This window comes from Vanessa atalanta, chromosome 2 (assembly GCF_905147765.1).
Source record: "Vanessa atalanta chromosome 2, ilVanAtal1.2, whole genome shotgun sequence".
Classification (NCBI taxonomy): domain Eukaryota; kingdom Metazoa; phylum Arthropoda; class Insecta; order Lepidoptera; family Nymphalidae; genus Vanessa; species Vanessa atalanta.
This window is the reverse complement of record NC_061872.1, coordinates 11792326-11813648: the sequence shown is the minus strand read 5'-3', so window position 1 is coordinate 11813648 and position 21323 is coordinate 11792326. Positions and strand designations below refer to the sequence as shown.

Below are 21323 nucleotides of genomic sequence, written 5' to 3'. Positions count from 1 at the left end.
TCTCGTCCTGGAATTTAAATTATGTTAACTAACTATATTACACGCGACGTGACGTATTATATACGTACGACACTATAATATTGTTTCATATTGACATCCAAGTAGCTCTAGTACTGTTTTCTGTAGCCTTTATGTTTTAAAATACAACACGTGTTCAGGATTTAATTGACACCGTTATTTTATTTATATTTATCAGTCTGTCAGACATCAGACCATTTCATTACATACCTATTCAGATCGACAATACAATTACTGCCCACACGCATGTATAGCTTTGTCTGTCGAAATAATTAACATATGAAGGTGTGTCTACCAGAGATAGTACTATGTATGAATATACGTATGTAATACATAAATCAACAGTTAACGGAATTACCATAATTAAACTACAAAATGTATATTATGTTTTTATAAATATAAAAAGAGCTTTAATACGTTTATTATTGATTCGTATTGTTAACAGCTGTAAATTAAAAAAATATTATGTTCTCTAGCATGGTAATAAGATCGTGGTGAGCAATCATGCTGCAAGCCTAGATTGCCTGTAATCGTACATGATATATTGGGCTTATATATATTTGGCATACTACGTACCTTTTAAATGCCTATAATATGCCTATATATTTCCATTTACCGCAAACCATAAAAATTATTCAATTATTTTATTTAAAGGAGAAGAAGACTAATACTGAAACAACTAAGCGCGTAATTTGTATTGTATCATTCATGATTTAAATATTAATAGTTGGTATCTAAAATAATTTTATTAGAGATCGATATATTTTTTCAATGTATTGTTGAATATTTTTGTCTTTATCCTGCTGAATACCTGCAAGCGTGTAAATTATCGGCTATCGTATGTGTAAAGATGTTTATAGAATATTTAAGGAATGATTCATAAGTATTATATAGTCAATTTGATAGACAAATATTGCGAAATAACTAAAGAAACTTTAACTACCATGTCTACTGTATATGGAAAACATATACAATATATCGATATTTGCTCAATAGTAAAATAACGTTTATCATTTAAGAATATTATTGTTTTATACACTACTAGTATGTCTAAAAATCGCTCTGTAATATATGTACCTTAATAAATATAGTTTGACAAATAACCTCAGTCAGTTGCTATAGATATCCAGAAAACAATTCGTTATTCAAATCAAGCTGCGATTTATAATTGATATATCAAAATCTTGACCTTGATATATAACTTTTTTGTCGAGAACGTGTCTCGTCGAAAGAGTCGTGGGGCCCGGTGTTATTTTATTAGAGTTCGAACACTATTTCAAGTTTTGCATAAATTATACAATTATAGACATCAATTATGTTCGATTAAATAGCCATTTCGAGTCGAATTTTTGAAAGAGTTCACACGAGTTGAAAGTATTGATTAAGACTACATTTTTGAACATAAAATAAGTATACAAACTGGTTTCCTGTCTTCAAAGTCATATTATTGTAATTGAAGATTTACTTTATCATGTTAAGCTGTGTTATATTTATCCTATAGTAACCATATTTTTTTTTAATACAACAGTATACCTAAAGTTAAATATTTAGGTTGGTACTTTTAAATACTTGATCTTCGTGAACATTTATTTAAGCCGGTAGCATTCATTAACAATTTGAATATTAAGCAGTTGCATTGTTTCATTTATGTGTATACTTATGTACCTACAATACATTTGGATAATTCAATTACATTTAAAATCAAAATTAAAGTTAACATATACATTAACATCAAATGTTTAAAGAAGTAACACAATCACTGCGCAAAGTAAGTGTAGTAAATATTTATTTTATAAACAGAGAACTGTTCAGCGAAATCGTGGATTGATAGTATATCGCATCGTACACAATAACAATAACCGCATAGGTGCAAAATTATCAGAATAATCAGATAATACCAAGTTTCTTATGACGATGTACATTCCTACAACTTATAACGTGACATTTGTTAAATGATATATGAAACTTTATACCCTTCACTGTTTATAAAATCGTGCCTAGAGTGGTAGAGGATATGATAATCGCATACTAAGTTGTAATTTCAAATAGTCATCGGCTTCTATGGTATACCGTTACTTCATATGCAAATTTTAAGCTATGCGACAGTAATATAAAATATGTGACGCTATCAATAATATAGTGTATAAAACGACTTTATTTTTACGGAAAGTTCTGACGCGCCTAATTTAATGTTAGACATTTTTATTACTTTCGAATGATACCGTAGAAAGGTTATAATTTTTTTAACTTATAATTTATAACACGAACGAAGGGCTTTTGAACGATTAGTATTTATTTATTTTTTATCAAAAAATACGTTAATGTGTCTTAAAATAATTAATCACTTAAGTACGCGACAGTCAACCCAAACAAACATAGGGACGCTACAAGACGAGGGGCGGGGGTAGGCACCCTTCGCGTCACGTGACGAGCGACCTTCAGGCGGCGCACCGACCTTGAGCGTCGCTCGCCCCGCGCGCGGGTCAGAGGTGAATGCACGCCAGCCCGCCCCGCGCGCACCGCTTCAGCCCGCTGCCTTGTTGCGGCCCCGAACACCATCTAATGCCACTCACCTCTTCCCAATCTACGACACCATGGCACCATACGCTCAGGCGCCACCGGTCTCCGCCAACATCCCGATTTCATGCACCCTCCCGCCGCGAACAGGTATTAGCGACGCGGCACACCTTTCCCATAAAATATCACCGACAAGTTTATTGACATCGAGTCGCTCGCACAATTGCGTAAATGTAACTATTTTCCAAGTACTCGAATGCACACACAGCTGTCGTTCGAATAAGAAAACACTTTTCTTATAAAATAAAACGTCTATTCACTCAAAAAATACTTTTTACAAGAAAAACATTAAACACAACGCGTTTACGAAAATCACACTAACAACATGTCCTCTCACCTCCGCAAAACAAAGCGGAATAAACTCATTCGAGCGAACTGACATCTCGCGAGTTTCACGCACAACCGCAAAACAAACATTCGTTACTGACATCTAGTGTTAGAAAAAAGAAATATCTTATATCACTACTGCCTTAAGATTAACGATAGATGGCGCTGCACTCTTCACTACCAAAATAAATGTCATTTCGCATTAAAAATATTATTATATTTATAATGTTGAAATAGAACATATTTATGTTATAAAAGCACTATGTAGTTATATAAATTTTATACTTCAATGTCAATTTGTCAATGTCAAAAATGTTATAATTTATTTATATATTTTATCTGTATGCCATTGTTTAAAGTTTGTAATTTGATTACAACAGCTGTGCTGACTGCTGTGTGGAGCGGACTGTGTAGTGATTTTGATTACAAGTTTATTTTATTTATATATTACATTATAAACTGTAGTGACGTGTTACGTGTACGGATTTTTTTTATATTTATCGTTGTTATTTGTATATCGGTCAGTGATATATTAAAACTGAATTATCTAAAAACATTTCCGCGTTATACTTATGTGGAGTCATTAATTAAATAGATCTTAGTGTGACTCAAGGCTGTACCAATAAAAGAACCACTAAGCAGAGCTTGTGACTATTATGAGAATTACAAACACATAATGGTTGAGGATAATGATCAAAGTTACGGACGGACGGCAAACAAAAATGTACTATTGAAAATAGTAATACTAGGAGATGGGGGTGTGGGCAAGTCGTGTTTGATGAGTAGGTTTATATCGAACCACTTTGATGACCACAACTTTCACACGATAGGCGTCGAGTTTATGAACAAAACTATAGATGTCAATGGAAAACAATATACACTACAGGTATTATTTTAAAAATAATAATAACTATGTAATAAATATTCTTGACTTACGTGTAATTACTGGAGATTTTACTGTCAGTAATTAACGTATATAATACAAGAAAACATATTTTTTATACAATTGAATTGCGTTTTAATCGATCTATCGGCACATTTATTCAATGTTATAGAAGAAAAAGAAAAATATTCTTAGTTTTTCTAGAAAATGTTATCGTTTAATAGTCACCTTGGATTTCTAGATAATGTTATTTATGTAATTAGAATAAAAACGCAATTCAAAAAACAAATACGAAGCTTCAAATTTGAATATCTTGAATACATTTTACAGACTAAAGTTTCAATGCTAGAGAAGGCCTTCCTTAAAGGGCGCCACTCTGACCAGCAACTTTCCTTTCTATCCAGCAGCTTACAACGTGAACACTATATCGTCAATCCATCTGATTCAGTGGATCTCTATGTTCCTTTTGCGAATTATTTTAACCTTTCGATTTTTTTGGGTATCAATTCGAATTGGAATGAATGTCTCATTTTAACTTCGAGCTATGTCTTATCTTCATTTGTCTACCAATTTCTAGCGCTATGAATACGGGCACGTAGAGAAATACCAAGCATTGCTTCTCATATCACGTTGTGCGACCTTGAGCTTGCTATTGAGGCCGACGACGGTAAAGGACGACGTCTTCGTCCAATATTTCAACATTTGCATAACACACATTGCTCAACTTTTGACGTCAAATACTGATACAATTTGGATATCAAAATAAATATTTATTTTAAGAATTTGTCTGGGATGGATTTAACAATTGACCTCACCAAAGTTGGTTCTAACTTTAAGTTAAACAACAAAGCAGCAAAATAAGCAACAATGGTGGCCATAAGAATTGACCTTTGTGTAGTCCATGTTCATATTCAAATCCACCAATTGTGACATGCTGTTTGGTGGCCGTAAATGGTACTGAGGTAGGTTCAGTTAGTTAGTTCAGTAGGTTAGGTACTTCCATACTGAGGTGGTACTTCCATTAGGTACACTTGACGGCAAAACAAAGTGTGCTAGGTATTCACCATTGATGAAAATGCCTTTCGTCTTTCGTTCCTTGCATTCTTTCTATTGTATCAACAAAAAGCGTTCTTCACTACAGCAGTGAACAGTTTAGGGATAGCACATCCCTTTGTCCCTGTCATGTCTCTAGAATTTGTTGGATTTCGAGTTTCTGTGTCGTGTGTTGTCGTGTTTTCGTGGTTATAAATACAATACCTCGAAGTATCTATAATCAATCTGCACCACTGCAGAAAAGCCAGTACCACCCAAATCTAGGTAGATTCAAAGGTTTTCTTACAGTCTGCATAAGCAGTATTGTATGCTGTAATGTTTTTGTGTGGCTCTGCCATTTACAAGGCAAATAACAATTATGCAAATGAAAACTGGAGTTCAAAACCAAAATAGTTATATTTCATTCAAGTAGGCTTCAATTCAACCACTTTTGAATTATCGTTTTACAAAACTATATAAAGTGAAGCTACCACTGGTTCGGAATGTAGATTTTACCGAGAAGAACTGGCAAGAAACTCAGTATTTACTCTTTTTCAACATTTAAAATACAAAGTGATGTTAGTTGGTTTTTTGCATTAAAATATTGATCAATTCTATGTTATTGTTGCATTAAAAAGGTGGAAAATTATAAAAATATACCTATTTATTTTAAATAAATTCTGATGTAATACTCTCAATTACATAACACTAATAATGGTTACAGTATTAAAGAACTTGTTTCAAGTGAATCATTAACAAAACATTAAGCTGAATTATAATAATTATTTCAGCAACAAAATTAATGCCATTTAATTAATGACACTCATTTGTTTTGGTCATTTAGGGGCTTTATTTATTGCCAATATAAGGTAAAATTGTATAATAATAGTCCATGTATAATTTTGTTTCCAATTTTCAGATATGGGACACAGCCGGCCAGGAACGGTTCAAGTCTTTAAGGACACCATTCTATAGAGGGACAGATATCTGTATACTGGCATATGCTATAGACGATAGAAGTTCTTTCAACAATATTAAGACGTGGTTAAATGAGTTCTTACATTATGCTGGTGTTAAAAATGGAATAGAAAAGTTTCCTTTTATCGTCGTTGGGAATAAGGTATTAGAGATTTGTATGATATTTAGTCCTAAATAGTTGTTAAAGAAGATAAAAATATTTACCGATATAATTATTATTTATTCATATTAAGAATACGTAATTATAATAATATATTAAGAAACAACAGTATATTTATATTATTCAATTGAAACTCAAGATCTCAATATCATTATAAAAACACTTGTCTAAATTTGCCTTACTGGTATTTTAATAACATATTCAAGGTAACTTAATTTGAAAATATTCTAAGTCAAAGAAGTTTTTTATATTGTTAAAATAGATAATGATGATAGATGCTGATATGACTCAAGGCAGTCAAATTATAGACTATGATATGTTGTTTGCATTAAATGGCAATTCACATAGAATTACAGTATGACAAGTTTCATTATTATGAAAGGCAAATAAAATTATCAATTTAAATTTGAAAAAGTGCATACTTTATTTCGCTACAGTTTATATTTTTAACCAATTTAAAAAAAGAATGGGTTATCAATTTGGTCACTTTTTTAAATTATTGTATCTATCATATATAAACTGTTTGGTAAAATACTTTTTTGTTTGTTTGAAAATTACTTCTCATTGCTCCATTTAGCTTGATAAGTTGGTTAAATTATTTATTAAATTTTATATTCTTTAAATTCATTTTTAATTATCTTGATATTGTTGCATTGCTAATTTCTTAGGATCTTTAAAGGATAAACCAACAAATACCTTATTAATAATATTATTAGTTATTAGATAAGAAGATTCATTATGAAGGATTTTGCTATAAATTTATAGAGACTTTCTCATTCAGATTGCTTAGGAATAGTCTTTTTTACTACTTATTATTTGACACCACTTTTCACCGATAAATATGTGTCCCAATTCAAATAATATAGGATAAAAATATTTTAAAGATAACATACTTGGTTATGTGACAAGTGATTATAAGATTTGAATCTTAACTGATAAAAAGTTCAAACCATTTATTTATTATTCATCTTGTGCTTGACCCTGGATGAAAAACTGCCACTTGTATCTACCATGATATTGTGGTTGAGTAAGCTCCAAACCTTCTCCTCGAGAGTGAAGGGAAGCATTTGCCCAGCAGTGCGTCATTAACTGTTACTTTATGTTTCATAATGATTTAAAAATATTATCCCATTTTATTGACTTTCATATGACATTTGCAAGGAGTGTACTTGTTTTTAATGTATTTTATCTGTTTTTTTTAGTCAGACGTATCATCAAAAGACAGAGAGGTCTCATTTGATCAGCTAAAACATTGGTGCGATGAAAATAAAATATCAACATACGTAGAAACATCTGCAAAGACAGACAGCAATGTCGTTGAAGCTTTCTCGCTGTCCGTACAGAGGTAATATTTCAACTTAACCTTTTTTTTATATTATTGAGTATAGGAGTTCTGTCTATGTGTAGAAATTTAAAGATTTATAAGGTGTTTATATATTGGATTGTCTAGTGACTGGCTTATTAGGCTCCAGATGCCGAGGCTCAGGATAGACTGGTCTAAAGATATTAAAGTTTTCTCTTTGAGAATTTGAAGCAGCTAAAAGTAAGGTAGTTGTTGTCAAAGATGTAAGCCTCATCATAACCTCTTAAGTTAAATTATTTATTTTCAGATGGGCAGATTTGGAGCAGAAAGCCGAGAAGGAACTCAGGATGTTCCACCATCCAGATACAGTGACACTCCATGGTTCGAGCGCCGTATCCAGCTTCCGAGCAACTTGCTGTTCTCGGTTTACTTCATATGATTCATAAACGATTATCTTATGGAAGGTAATTTTCTCAGATTCAGTATTTGAAAGACAAATAAATTCTATTTTATTTTCATATTAATTCAACACATAATCAAAAATAATGCTGAAGATCGACTTTTTTAATCGATTTTTAACTACTATTATATATAGTTACTTTAAAAAAACGAACAAAATATCACGTGACTACTAAACGCACTACTATTGTTGTGACGTCATAATGTTAACCCAAGGAATCTAAGAAGCTTTGTAACGTGATATGCTCTCGAAATTTGTACGCACGTACCGTAATACGTCTTTAGTAGAATGAAATATCAACTATAAATTGATATGACTTAATGTAGTTTATATAATTATTAAAAAAAAAACCTAATTAATACGATTTTCAAAATTATATTAAAGTTGATATTTGTCTTTATATATTATGAAAGCTTTAATAGTTCAATTTATTTGTTACATTGGAGTTATAATCTGTAATGTGTGTCATGAATGGTTAACCACGGGCATGTAAATGATATTGTTAGTTGCATAATATTTACTTGTGTTAATATTATTTTAATGTATATCTTACAGACTAATGTATATTAAAATGCTTGGGTTGTTCAGTCTTATGCTCCCCTGGTACTTATTATTAAGGCCTGACATTCAATGGGACTAGTTATTTTAAAAGTAGATAAATTGCTTATCTATTTTTAGGATGATTATCTATTTTACATAGCATCGAGATTGGGGAGTCTTAGCCCAGCATCTGTAATTTAAACACTGTTACTTTTAAATCTAGTTTCGTCATTGAATGACCTTGGCATCAGAGGTCGTGTGAAGTAGGGTGTTTTTAATAAGTACATAATCAATATGTACATCGTTGATTTAATGATAAAATATTAGCGAGTACGTTTTTTTATTGTGCGTTAACATGATAGCAATATTTTGCTTAGTTTACGAAATGTCCGCTAGGAGTGCTGTCGTTGGTTTCAAAGCTGTTGTTAACGGTTACTCAGGCCATTCAAGGTACTTATCTCGAAGAATGCATTTAGCTTATCAAAAAATAATCATCCGTCCTTTAATCATCGATTATGTATATATATTTTGATAGTAAATATCCATACATATCGTGGACTCGAGTTCAACTGACATATAACGTGTAAATGAAAATAGTTTTTATATTAAAATATTAAATAACAGATAAAAAAATATTATCAGTATTGCATTGCGGTTGACAGCTGTCGAAAGAATTGTCAAAATATTAGGTGAAAAAAAAGTGTTTTTTTTTTGTACAAAATGCCTGTTCTATAAACTGTCTCTAATAATGTCTCGGGTAGGTTTTAATAAACTGCACTGTAGTGTTTAACGTGTAATTTTGTAGAAATAGTTCGCACATTATTTAAATAGGTATTATATTAGATTTATTTATTCGAAACACTTTTTATGAGTAAAGTTTCAAAGGCTTGGATGTATTTAATACTTTTTGATTATGCTCCATATTTTGTAAGGCGTTGATTAATTTAGTTTATAGTAACTTATTTTTTTTTTCTACAAATACCTTAACATTAACATTGGGACAAACTTATTATAATGACGTTAGATAACATTCAAACGAATAAGTATGAACCTCGTTATGTTTTTGTGTTTTTTTTTTTTTTAATTTTTAAAATTTTTAATAATCTTGTATTTTTACATTAAAATACCTTAAAAAAGGAAGATCAAGAAATAAAAAAATGTTTATAAAAGAAAAGAAAATAATAAACCAAAGGTTGTATAAAGTTGACTTAAGCCATATATAAAATTAAAAAAAAAAAACAAAAATTATATGGGCGCCAATTCTCTTGTACACGATAAATGAATAATAATTGGGCAAGACTAAAACTATTGCTGGATATTTCTCACGCGTGTGACAAAGAAGGATGTCAAGTATTTTAGTACTGCCAAAAATTTTGGTTTTGAGGGTGTGTGCAACAGAGTCAGTTCCATTATGAATGATTTATTATTTCTTCTAGTATTTTAATGCTAACACTGTTCTAGTATCTAAGGGGGGAAATTTTGTCCCAGGCAACAGTTTAAGGAGGCGTTAAACAAACAACACTGAATGTCTTTTCTTTTCGAAATTCCATGTGTTCTTAATAAAACATTCCAACCAAAGTTAATGCTTTAGAGCCGTATTTGAAACTTTGTATATGTATATAAAAGTTCTTCGTTCCATACCGGTCATTTGTTTGATTTTCAACTTTGTATAGAGATGAGATTTGCATAATAGTTTCTTGGCCGAGTATCAATGTACAATATTTAATTGTATCGGCAAATTGTTTTTAAAAAATGTAACTGTGAAGTGTGAAATATGGAACTTGATGGTTATTGAAATAATTTATAATCAAAGTAAATCAATCAATAAATCAATAAAACATTGTTTAGTTAATAATATTAAAAATAATTTAGTATAGGCCTCCCTAAAACATTGTATTTTTTTCAGTTTTTTTTTTTTATATTATACACGAAGTAATTGTCCCGGACGAAAGAAATGTCCTTTATAAATAAGAACCAAGAAAAAGATATAGTACTCGTATCGAGTAAGATCGTACCAATCGAATTACACATTGATTTGAGCACCTTTTTATTACACATTGATTTGAGCACCTTTTTATTGATTTTGTTCTCCAGGATACACAAGTTATTAAAAATCTATTGTTTGAAGACCGATCGGTACGATATTTTCGATCCTTTGTACCCCAACCCACCCTTTAGCAATATTTTTAGTATAGAGTTTATTGCAACGACCAACAGTACATATATATGTATGTTGCACATTCCGCTTTTCACGCCCTTGGAACTGGACTAAACGCAAACGAAGAACATGAACTACCAATTTCTGAAATTATAACCGAAGTGGGATTTATCTAAATACCGAACGCTCATTGGTCGTCTATGCTCGTCATCGGCTGCAATCGACCAATAACCTTGCAGATTAAATGCAAATTAGTTAATCTGACTTTGATCACAAACTGGAGGTCAGTCTCGTTCGCGATAGAATCTCAATCTGACCATTCTAATAAATAATGTCCAATTTAAATATTCGGTTGTGATTTTTATTATACAGTTGATAAAAAAATATCGTCATATAGCGATTAAAGATTAAGCTATTTTATATGCAAAGTTATTACAAGTCTAACAGTGGATTAATTAATCGCCGTATACTAAAACCTAGTTTAATATATTATAGAGCGATCAGTTAAAAACTCATTGAGACTTGAAGTATCCTAAACATTTATAAAGTTTCAAAACATAATTGTTAATTAAATAAAATGTGTACTACCTCATTTTGAACATTCCGTAGCAATGATATAAATACTACGACTAGATATTGTTCTAAAAATTCGAAAAGCCAAAGATTATCTAGCATTACTATCGACTTGTTAATATTTAAACTTTTATTTTTAATCTTTTTTAATTAAAGTGTTTGTTTATATAATTTAATTAAAAGTAAATATTAAAAGTTGAAAATTTTAAAATATCAAATGTCATCGTTTTAATAAAACATTAATTTATAAAAAAAAAAATTTTTTGTTCGAATTGTAAATTAATTAAGATGAACAAGTTTCTTACGGAACATTCTCGAATTGTCGAGATAAGAATGCGTTATCTTTTTTAATCTCGTGTTAGAAAGATATCTCCACGTGTAAGACTAAATTATTTATGATCAGAATGTGTAGTTTGTATTTGTCGTAGAAGATTTTATGTCTATAATAATTATTATGCTAATATTTCACTAAGTGCCTAGCTTTATAGTTACCGTACTATTAAAAAACGCACAGTCTTGTATTCAATAATACAGGTCTAATGTCTAAGATTTTGCTTCCTAGATGCCTGACTAGGCTCGGACTAGAAAGAAAAATTAACGATCCACCTAGACATACTGTTTTGACATAAACTTGAACAACAAATACTGGATTTGCAACCCGATACTTTATATAAATGAGTACTATTGGGTGAATGGTGATAGTTCATAGTATACGATCTTAGAAAGTTCGGCATTTCTCTATTTTATTAGATATGTTCGTTGCATTCGAGAAATTAAGTCGTTCAAATGATTCAACCCGTGCAAATATATGTAACCCATTCGCCTTGAAATTGCTAACTACGCCCATGTCTAGTATTTCAATGATATTAAGATCTTGTTCAAGTTGGATAAATTAAGAAATAAAAATTGTAAACGCTTCAAAAATATGTTTATTTGCACCATGAAATAAATTGGCGCCAGTTCTGTTGTACACAATATCTAAACTGTTTTGTTGTGACCTAATTTAGTGTTCTCTTTCTCGCTTGTAAAGTTAAAAAAGAGTCACAGTGTGTAGTTCTTTTTAAATCCATTTTCATTCGCTTTCCAGAACCGTCTGGAATTGTCTTATTTATTCCACCGCCAAATAATTGATGAGGCTTGATTGATCTTACGTCTGGTTGGAGGCATTGACGGTGTTGGGAGTGGTTTATACTTCTAGCAGTGCTATTGTCTATGACCCAAGATGATTACCTTAAAGTTGCTAGTCAGCCTAACTGAAAATAAATGAAACTGAAAGTAATATAGTTCAGACATTGTGTACATAGGAAAAACATTTTTTTTTTCAGTTTATTTGTGTCATGTAAACCATAATTGAAGTAGTTCTTTATATATATTTTATTTATATTGATTTAGTCACGTGTTGCGATTATTGTTATACTTATCAGCAAGTAATGGGATAATCCCACAGCCATTCCTCGATCAATAGTCTTAAAACCTACTTAGATTTGTGAATTGCACCTTATTGTATTATAGAAATAAAACTATGCATAGAGTTTAAGCTTAAAATATTTATAAGCTGTGATTTAAATAGATACCTACAAAGGGATCAAAATAAAAATGCGAAAATAAATTGGTTTTTTATTTGACTTATAATACCTTTTCTAATTATTTGCCTTTGATAATTTGTGTATCTTCTTTGTCAAAGCTGACATTGCGTCGAAGAAATAAAAAAAAAATTATAATAATTGTGTGTAAAATTAACAACCGCTTTTACATGTGAAATCGACTTATTATAATATAAAATTACTTTTCTTATATATTATATTTCTTTATATTTAGAATTATATATTTATATTTATTGATTTGAAACATCACTTTTACTCCGCCCGCTCTCCGCGCCCGTCTGTGTATAACCATGTTAGTTAGACAGTTGAAATTTTCACATGTGATGTATTTCTGTTGTCGCTATAAAATCCAATACGAAAAAACATAATAAATTATTAATTTAAATATTTAAGGCATATTCTATATTATTAATTTTCATAATCATGTCTGTTGTTCCCACACAACATGATGAACATGATTTTTTTGCCGTTTTCATAGACAATACGGAAAACATTGTGCGCGAGTCTGACTCGCACTTTTTTGTATATAAAGTTTTTGTGTTTATGTTAAATACTTTTTGAAGGGTTTTAAATGAAACAACAGATTATCAACAATTACCCGAATATATTTAATAATTAATTTAACAAAAATTATAACCTATAACATCTTTGGAATTCTACTTCTACCCGACAAGTATTTAAAAGATTCAATATTTTGTAATGAGTATTTTGTTAATAGAAATATATATTTGGGTGTCGATTCTGCTGTACACAACGCAATATTTTAAAGTATTTTTTGGGACTCTGATCAGCGATCTATTCGGCATACCATAGGGACTCAAATTTAATATCACTCACACTTAAAATATAAATATAAAAGGGAAAAAAATATTGACAATATTATCAAACTTTCTGATTTTTACAAAGAGTAATTTATTTACTTATATATATTTTTTAAGTTTTATACCGTGTGCAACGGTACGAAGTGTTTAATTACTTTTATGTTTTGATACTAAATTTATAGTTTTCTGACAATTTCTAAATGAAGTTTAAAGTACTTAACTTAAGTAATCAAGACATATTTCTAAATGAAGTTTAAAGTACTTTTTTACCTCTAGGAACCGCCACTTAAATCGTCCGTTAACCTAACTATCGTAACGGCATCAGAAATACCAATAAAGCTTTAATATAGTAATATTGAACACCAGAAAGAGACCCAATATTTAATATTTCCAATGGATTTTAATAATATATATATTATGAGATGACTATTAATATTAGAAAAGCCCGTAACATTCAATTGATCGCTATTATATAGGTTAAAAATGGAACATTTACCTTTTTTATAACTTTTATAAGTGCACCAATCAGCCAGTATTATTCCACCATATGGCAATAATGAATATATTTTTTTCAATAAATATTTAATTAACGTGTGAATAATATAATGCTATTTAAACAATAAATACATTATATTTTTCACACGTTCATTAAATGAAACATTAATATGTATATATTTTTAATTCTATAATTATTCATTTTACTCTTAGACACAAATAAACCATTGGGTTTTTGTTTTTTTTTACGAATGAATTACAATTTATTAAGTAATAAATAAACTCAATATTTGAGAAACAAAGATCCATTAATAAACATACATTATGGATTATTAATTTTATTAAACAGTCAAGGAATTCTACTTACATCTAATTACACAATGACACCATGATATGTAACATATTTATTATGCGATAATTATATCATACAAGCCCTCGACTTGATAATTATACAAATTAACTTTATAGAAATATTTTATCTGTGCGTCGTTAACTGTCAAAAAAACGCGCCAAAATATTGTACAGACATTAACTCGAATATTGTACAAATATTTATGTTTCTTTTTAAAATACAGTAATAATTAAAAAAAAATGTTAGTTACATATAATTGGAACAAATAAACTAAACAGTTCAAAATAGTATGAATTTATTAAAAAGTAGCCGGTTAATTCTTCAGCGGCTTCCTTGCTTCGACCATTTCTTCGCTGATCTCCCAAAGTTTTGTTTCTTCTTCCTTGTTGAATGGATACTTAGAAGTGTATTCGGCGCAGTCTCGATAAAACTTACCAGTATGGCCTTCGATACTGTAGTCGCTTGCACAGTACACCACAGTTTCTGCGCCCTAAAATTTAATTATCTGTCATATAATAAAAAAATGGACGTTCGTCATTGAAATTGATGGTTAAATAATGGAAAGCAAGAGTTCTGATATATATTATAATAAGATATTGGGCATATACGGGCAATTTACTGGTACAGAGTAAATACGCGCAGCTCACACATAAGGGAGAGGACGCGTGACGATATAAGAGCGCCATGCCGTTTGCCTATGTCTATAGTAGGTATTATGATTTGGTATAATACATATTTTCAGAACACAGATTATATAGCTGGATTATAAATTTCATAATTTATGTCGAAGATATCATATGTCCCTAAATATTTTATTGGAGCCATTTTTTACGTAAGATATATGTTGGTACGACTTAGAGGGGGGTTTTTCTGTTGGGTTGATATGACCATGTTTTATTTTTTCTTACAAGGGGGTGGCAGGGCTTCTTGTAGTTCTTACGTAACATACCAAATATTTGTTTTGTTATAATACAAGTTATACATTTTTGTTATGAGTACATACTTATACAGTACAACAGTAAACATAATCTTGGCATTACATTATAATGTAAAAATATATCAAATTATCCAATAATCTAAAGCCACTTTAAATGTGTCTGACGTCACCACCACAATGGCAATGAAAAAATTAATTATACGGTAAGTATACATTATTTTAATAATACTAAAGCTACTTTAGAGAACTAATAAATGAACCGGGTACTTCTTACAACGTAAAAGCGACTCCGACCACATTATCAAAGATATTATATCCCGTGTTTGTAACTACAATAGCTCACTCACCCTTTAAACGAATACAACTTGCTGTTTGGCGATAGATTAATTTCTGTTTAATAAGTTGTATCGCCGGCAATACTAGTATTACAAAGTTAACTTACTGATCGAACTTATATGATAATTATAAAAGGCTTACAATATAAATTTTTTTATCATATACTTTGATAAAGGCATAGGATGTTTGTATGTATGTTGTACAATATATATATGTTTTAGGTAATTCGTCTTTAATATATTTGAAGAACGACAAACTATATTCATGTATATTGAATCTACTATTTATAATGTGTTAAAAAAAATGGTAATTAGCATATTCTAAGGGAAGGAAAGGGAAGGTCAAAATTACAAAAAAAGAGGACAAGAAAAAAGTTTCTGAATCCGCTTTGAGCAGCTGCGATCGTTTAAAGCGTATCCAGTGATATATGTAGTTTAAGTCAGTGTTGAAATAACGAAGCTAAAATTAGCGTAGCATTGTACTTTCATAACAATGAACATTATACTTCGTTAAGGTGCTTTCATGGTGTACGGTTATGGTGACCATAATAACGGAATAACTCGGAATATTGTAAAAAAAATATGTATTAAACAAGTCCTTTTTGAAGTTACCTATTTCTGTTTAATCATATTATTGATTAATATTACTAAATAACTTATTATTAATTTATCTAGAGTATAGCTAAAATAACTCTGCTATGTTATAGTGTGATTAATAAAAATCCTCTGAAGATTGGTTATAAAGGAAGGTCGGTATAATAAAAAAAAACTGTCAATCCAGAAGTTTAGCATTTGGTAGTATTGACATTCCCGTTCCTTGGAATGTACCTACAGGTATTAGTACTACGTATGAACTCTGAGCATGCATTATATATGAGCGAGCAAGTGAACTATTTTATAATAATGTCTTCTGCGCAGGTAGTTGCGCAGTAGTAATCAGCTGGGACCGAAATTTATCAGTTATTGCCCATTAACTCGTTGTGGATCTGTATGTATATGTTAGTATGAGCTAAACCATACATTCCTTTGCAATTTCTTTTTAATTTTTATTCTAATCATTTTCTCCAATGTAAGAGCGTCTACATTCAATTAAAAGTGTAACAACAAAACGGCTCTAAGATTAATTACCTACGAGTGTTTCTAATTGTATCGTTACATACACGAAATATAAATATCCAGAAAATTTGTCATCGGTATTTGATTTAGTTCTTATTTAACCATGTATTGATCAATCTTTATTTACCATGTAAGCTGTCTTAAAATGTAAATACATAAGACATATTGGTTTATTTTACTATTATTATAAAGATAAATCCGAATTATCTTGATTGCCACATAGAAAGCGTCTTTAACCCCGTCTGCGAGACACGGCTCGCGAATCAAGCCACACTTGTGGTCACCCTACATATAACACGAGCATAAGTACTGAAGTTGCTAATGATATTATCAACTTACCTGTTTAGCTGACCTCATAAAGAAGAATGCAACAGGAGCCATCAATATGTAATGGTACCATCTTACGAAATTTCTGAAACAAAGAATGATAAATCAAATATATATGTATATAGTTTTGGGATGCCTAACCGAAAGAACTACTTAAACACTATGAATAAAACTTATACCTAAAGAGGAAGCGTGTTTCGATTATATGATACTATTATACATATAAGTATTATGATTTAGAATATTGATGTATATGATATTGATATGCTACTTTGTATAATAGATTTTACCGAGGAGCATCTAAATTTTTTTTTATAAAGGTATCGTATAATAAACCTTCTGTACATTTAATGTCTTCCTTCTGGGCTAAGGTCTCCTCCCCTTTTTTACTTGGTAGTTATAATAAAATATCATGTTTGTCTTTTGTTTTTAAACTGAATTCAATACGAAACCAATATACCACCGATAAGAATAACGTGCATCGTGATTATGCGATACAGATAAAATATACACAAGTGTTCATGTGATCGCTATTGAGATAATCCTACATATTCGTATATAATTACGTAGTTTAACAATATGATTTCAAAATTGAAAAAAGTTTTTTAAGCTTCCATCGAAACGGCCCAATGATTAGAAGCCAGGCAAGCACCAATGAATTTCCATGTGCTTTATTTGTGTTTTAAATTTAGTGGCTCGGTGTGAAAAGGCCCAAAGTACATTGAGTATACACTTATAAACAACCCTTTGTCATTGGTCATATGATTTAAAAAATATAAATTAATTTGTGCTTAACATTACTACCAACAATATTACGACAAGAGGCATATTTCATAACAGAACAACATATATCAGATCATTGATTTTATTCTGATTACCAACAGTAAGTGTTGTTGATATTAAAATTGATAACGTGTTCGGTGGTATAGAAAAACATCGTGAGGAAACCTGCACGTGTCAGTGGCAAAAAATACCACACACGTACAACTACACGTATTAGAACATCGTTGTGGAATAAGTTCCAAGTGTCCTTAAAGGGAGAGGAGTTCTTAACTGTAGGATATTTGCTTTACTTTACTTATACTAAACCCCGGATGAAGCTTATATAAATCATTGAAAATCTCAGTAGAATTCCGATGTTTGGAATTTCGTAGTGTTTACTATATACATTCCTTTGCCTTGCAATGTACCTACTATTAAATTAACCGCTTTTTACTAAATGCATATGCATGTATTCACGGTACATATACTAAAATAATATTTGTTTAAAATTTTGTCTGTCAGTCTGTTTGACGGGACTTTCACTGATTGAAAGCTGATGTAATAAGGAGTAACTCAGGCTACAACAAAATCTTTTTTGTTAAATTCCATCGCGCACGAAGTCGCGGGCACATCTAGTCGAATTATAAGAATGAGGGAATAAAGAGCACTGCTTGTAGTTTTATTTAAATTCTAAACATTCTCAACTCAACTAGTATCAGTTCCTGTTATAAATAGTATGTACGTCACAACTTCTAAAAAAAACTTTTATATTTTTGTACGAAAGTGCATTTACATTATCAAATGTAAATCGTAAAACATTAAATATTTTATGTTATGGTCTCAAAACTATTAATGCCGGCTAACGGGTTCCTTTATTTAAAGAATCTTTATTCTATATTAGAAACTTAGAAACTTGAGTTCGTTTTAGGGTTCCATGCCTAAAGGGTAAAACTGGACCCTATTACTAAGACACTGCTATCCGTCTGTCACCAGGCTCACATTTATAGTATTAGTTACGATACACAAACTAGACAATAAATTACCTGAATAAATTAGTGTAGCAGAACCCGGGGCAGCATGCATTAACATCAACCCCTTCACTCATCAGCTTGGCAGCCAGACCACGTGCGAAATAAATGTTCATCAGCTTAGAATTACAATAGCCAGCGTTGTGACGGCCACTCTTTCCTTTCTTTGCCTCTTCAATTTCAGCTCTTAGATTCAAATCACCAAAGTCCAATTTTCCTTTTTCATGTAATGTTGATGACACTATGACGACTCTAAAATGTTTGAATCACAATCAGGTCATAAATTATTATTAATATAATATAATTCTTTACATAAAATACAAAACTAATCCACTCCACTACTTATGTTAATACACTCTAATTTTACTTCCAATCTTTTGTTAACAATGGCAGCACAAAAAATACTGTTTGTTTTGGAAATCCATTACGAATATCACAGATAAATCAAATTCTCGACCCTAAATATTGCATCAATTCAATGACAAAGCGGATTGTTTTCCTTTACTCTTCTTGTGGTTGGAATTGATATATATAAACATTTTTTTTTTACGCACACTCATCGAATGCTCTTGAATATTTACTGGGCAAATGGCTAGACTCTATATAGATAAGATGTTATATGAGTTAAAATATCATTTGTTCAGTTTGAATTATTATTCAATTTATTAGAACAAAGAAACTAGAATTATAGCTATTATTAGTAACGAGAATACAAATTACTTTGTTATAATGTAATGCAAGTGAATTTATATTCAAACCTATTTATATACAATTCATGTATATGTGTGAGTGTTATAATTTTTTACTGATAACATTACATTACATTAGCAGCCTGTAAATTTCCCACTGCTGGGCTAAAGGCCTCCTCTCCCTTTGAGGAGAAGGTTTGGAGCATATTCCACCACGCTGCTCCAATGCGGGTTGGTGGAATACACATGTGGCAGAATTTCGTTGAAATTAGGCACATGCAGGTTTCCTCACGATGTTTTCCTTCACCGCCGAGCACGAGATGAATTATAAACACAAATTAAGCACATGAAATTTCAGTGGTGCCTGCCTGGGTTTGAACCCGAAATCATCGGTTAAGATGCACACGTTCTAACCACTGGGCCATCTCGGCTATTTTACTGATAAATGAAAAGAAATTTGTGATATGTAATTTTGTGTAATGTCTATCTCATAAAACTGCCAAGCTTAGTAAGTATGTACAATCTTTACATAATAAAACAAAGTCGCTACACGCAAGCTGTGTGCTTTGATCTTTTAAACTATGTAACAGATTTTAATAAAATATCCATCAATAAGCAGAGTGATATAAGACGAAAATTTATATGTATATTATAAAAAAGAAAAGATGAGAATTTCAATTTTACAAGCCGGAAAAAAAAAAGATTTTTTAATGTTTTAGTTTCAATCTATTAGTTGTATATAGACCCTTATTTTCCCGTGTGAAGCCAGGAGAGGTTTTATTATATAAGAAGCTGCCCATTTATTTACCTGCTTTAAATTTAGTCTATTGACATGAAGTATCAATTTCATGTTATTATATATTTCAGATATTGTTTACCTGCTCGGTGATGCTTTCTTCAATAAATCAATAAGTAAGTTTGTGAGATAGAAATGCCCCAAATGGTTAACGCCTATGTGTATCTCAAAACCTTCTTTTGTTTTCTGATCCTGTTTAAGTGGAACTGAGACACCGGCATTGTTGATTAGAACATCTATTTTGTAGAAACCAGCCTTAACTACTTCAACAAACTTCTCAATTGATTCAAAAGATGCAAGGTCTAATTGCATAGGAATCTATAAACAAATATTCAATATAATAAATAAGTAATATTAAGATTTTATATACAATATTTACTAACAATACTTGGTTGGTTTTTAATGACATAGAAACACTTATTAAATAATTATAAAATATTTTTTTTATTCTTACCAGTTCGCCTCCTGTGGGTTGTTCTTTTCTTATTTCAGCGATTGCTTGTTTTGCCTTATCGATATCTCTACAAGCAAAAATAACTCGCGCCTTCCTCTTCACAAGAGCTTTGGCTGTTTCCAGGCCTATCCCGCTGTTTGCTCCAGTAATAAGGTAAGTTTTACCTCTCAAGCAAGTGTTGCTCACACATTTAGCCCAATTTCTCGATCTCCACTTACGTATTAATCCTAATGCAACTACGACGGAAATAGGCACAGCCGTGTAAATAACGTATGAAGACACCATTTTAGATAAACACAAATTTTAAATAAATTATTTTTAAAAAAATACTTTTAAGAAACGAGTGCACGTTAGTTTCGTAACTAGAGTGCAATAAAAATAAAAATTACGTTTTCCGCTCTTCGGACAGAATCCAATGGAAACATTTGTGTAAATGTCAAACTAATGTCAAAGTCAAAGGTCAGAATTTCGTTCTGAAATTATACTAGTAAGTTATTTATCCCTACGTGACATTGGCGAAATAATTTGTGCCCTGTCGCCACAACTAAAAGCCATTAAAGTAAGTATTGATTTTTTTATCTATTTTTATTAGTTTACG

At 30.7% G+C, this 21323-nt stretch overlaps 3 protein-coding genes across 3 annotated transcripts in view; 1 reads left to right on the top strand and 2 right to left on the bottom strand.

The window, feature by feature from the left end:
- The window catches only part of LOC125068968 (nuclear hormone receptor FTZ-F1 beta), a 33156-nt gene extending 30224 nt beyond the window's left edge, over window positions 1-2932 (bottom strand). The window contains exon 1 of the mRNA XM_047678377.1: window positions 2592-2932. The gene's annotated coding sequence lies outside the window, so the exon portion shown is untranslated. The remainder of the gene's footprint in view (window positions 1-2591) is intronic.
- A 375-nt stretch (window positions 2933-3307) lies between these two features.
- On the top strand, window positions 3308-9275 carry LOC125068979 (ras-related protein Rab-9B). The gene is made up of 4 exons (XM_047678388.1): window positions 3308-3808; window positions 5757-5957; window positions 7178-7320; window positions 7586-9275. Exons 1-4 carry the CDS (start codon window positions 3599-3601, stop codon window positions 7722-7724), a joined length of 693 nt encoding a protein of 230 aa, XP_047534344.1. The 5' UTR covers window positions 3308-3598; the 3' UTR covers window positions 7725-9275.
- Window positions 9276-14249: 4974 nt separating this feature from the next.
- On the bottom strand, window positions 14250-21155 carry LOC125074132 (retinol dehydrogenase 14-like). Its single transcript, XM_047685362.1, has 5 exons — window positions 20726-21155; window positions 20354-20589; window positions 18802-19038; window positions 17009-17081; window positions 14250-14771 (listed from the first exon to the last, which is right to left on the bottom strand). Exons 1-5 carry the CDS (start codon window positions 21008-21010, stop codon window positions 14595-14597), a joined length of 1008 nt encoding a protein of 335 aa, XP_047541318.1. The 5' UTR covers window positions 21011-21155; the 3' UTR covers window positions 14250-14594.
- Window positions 21156-21323: the final 168 nt, after the last annotated feature.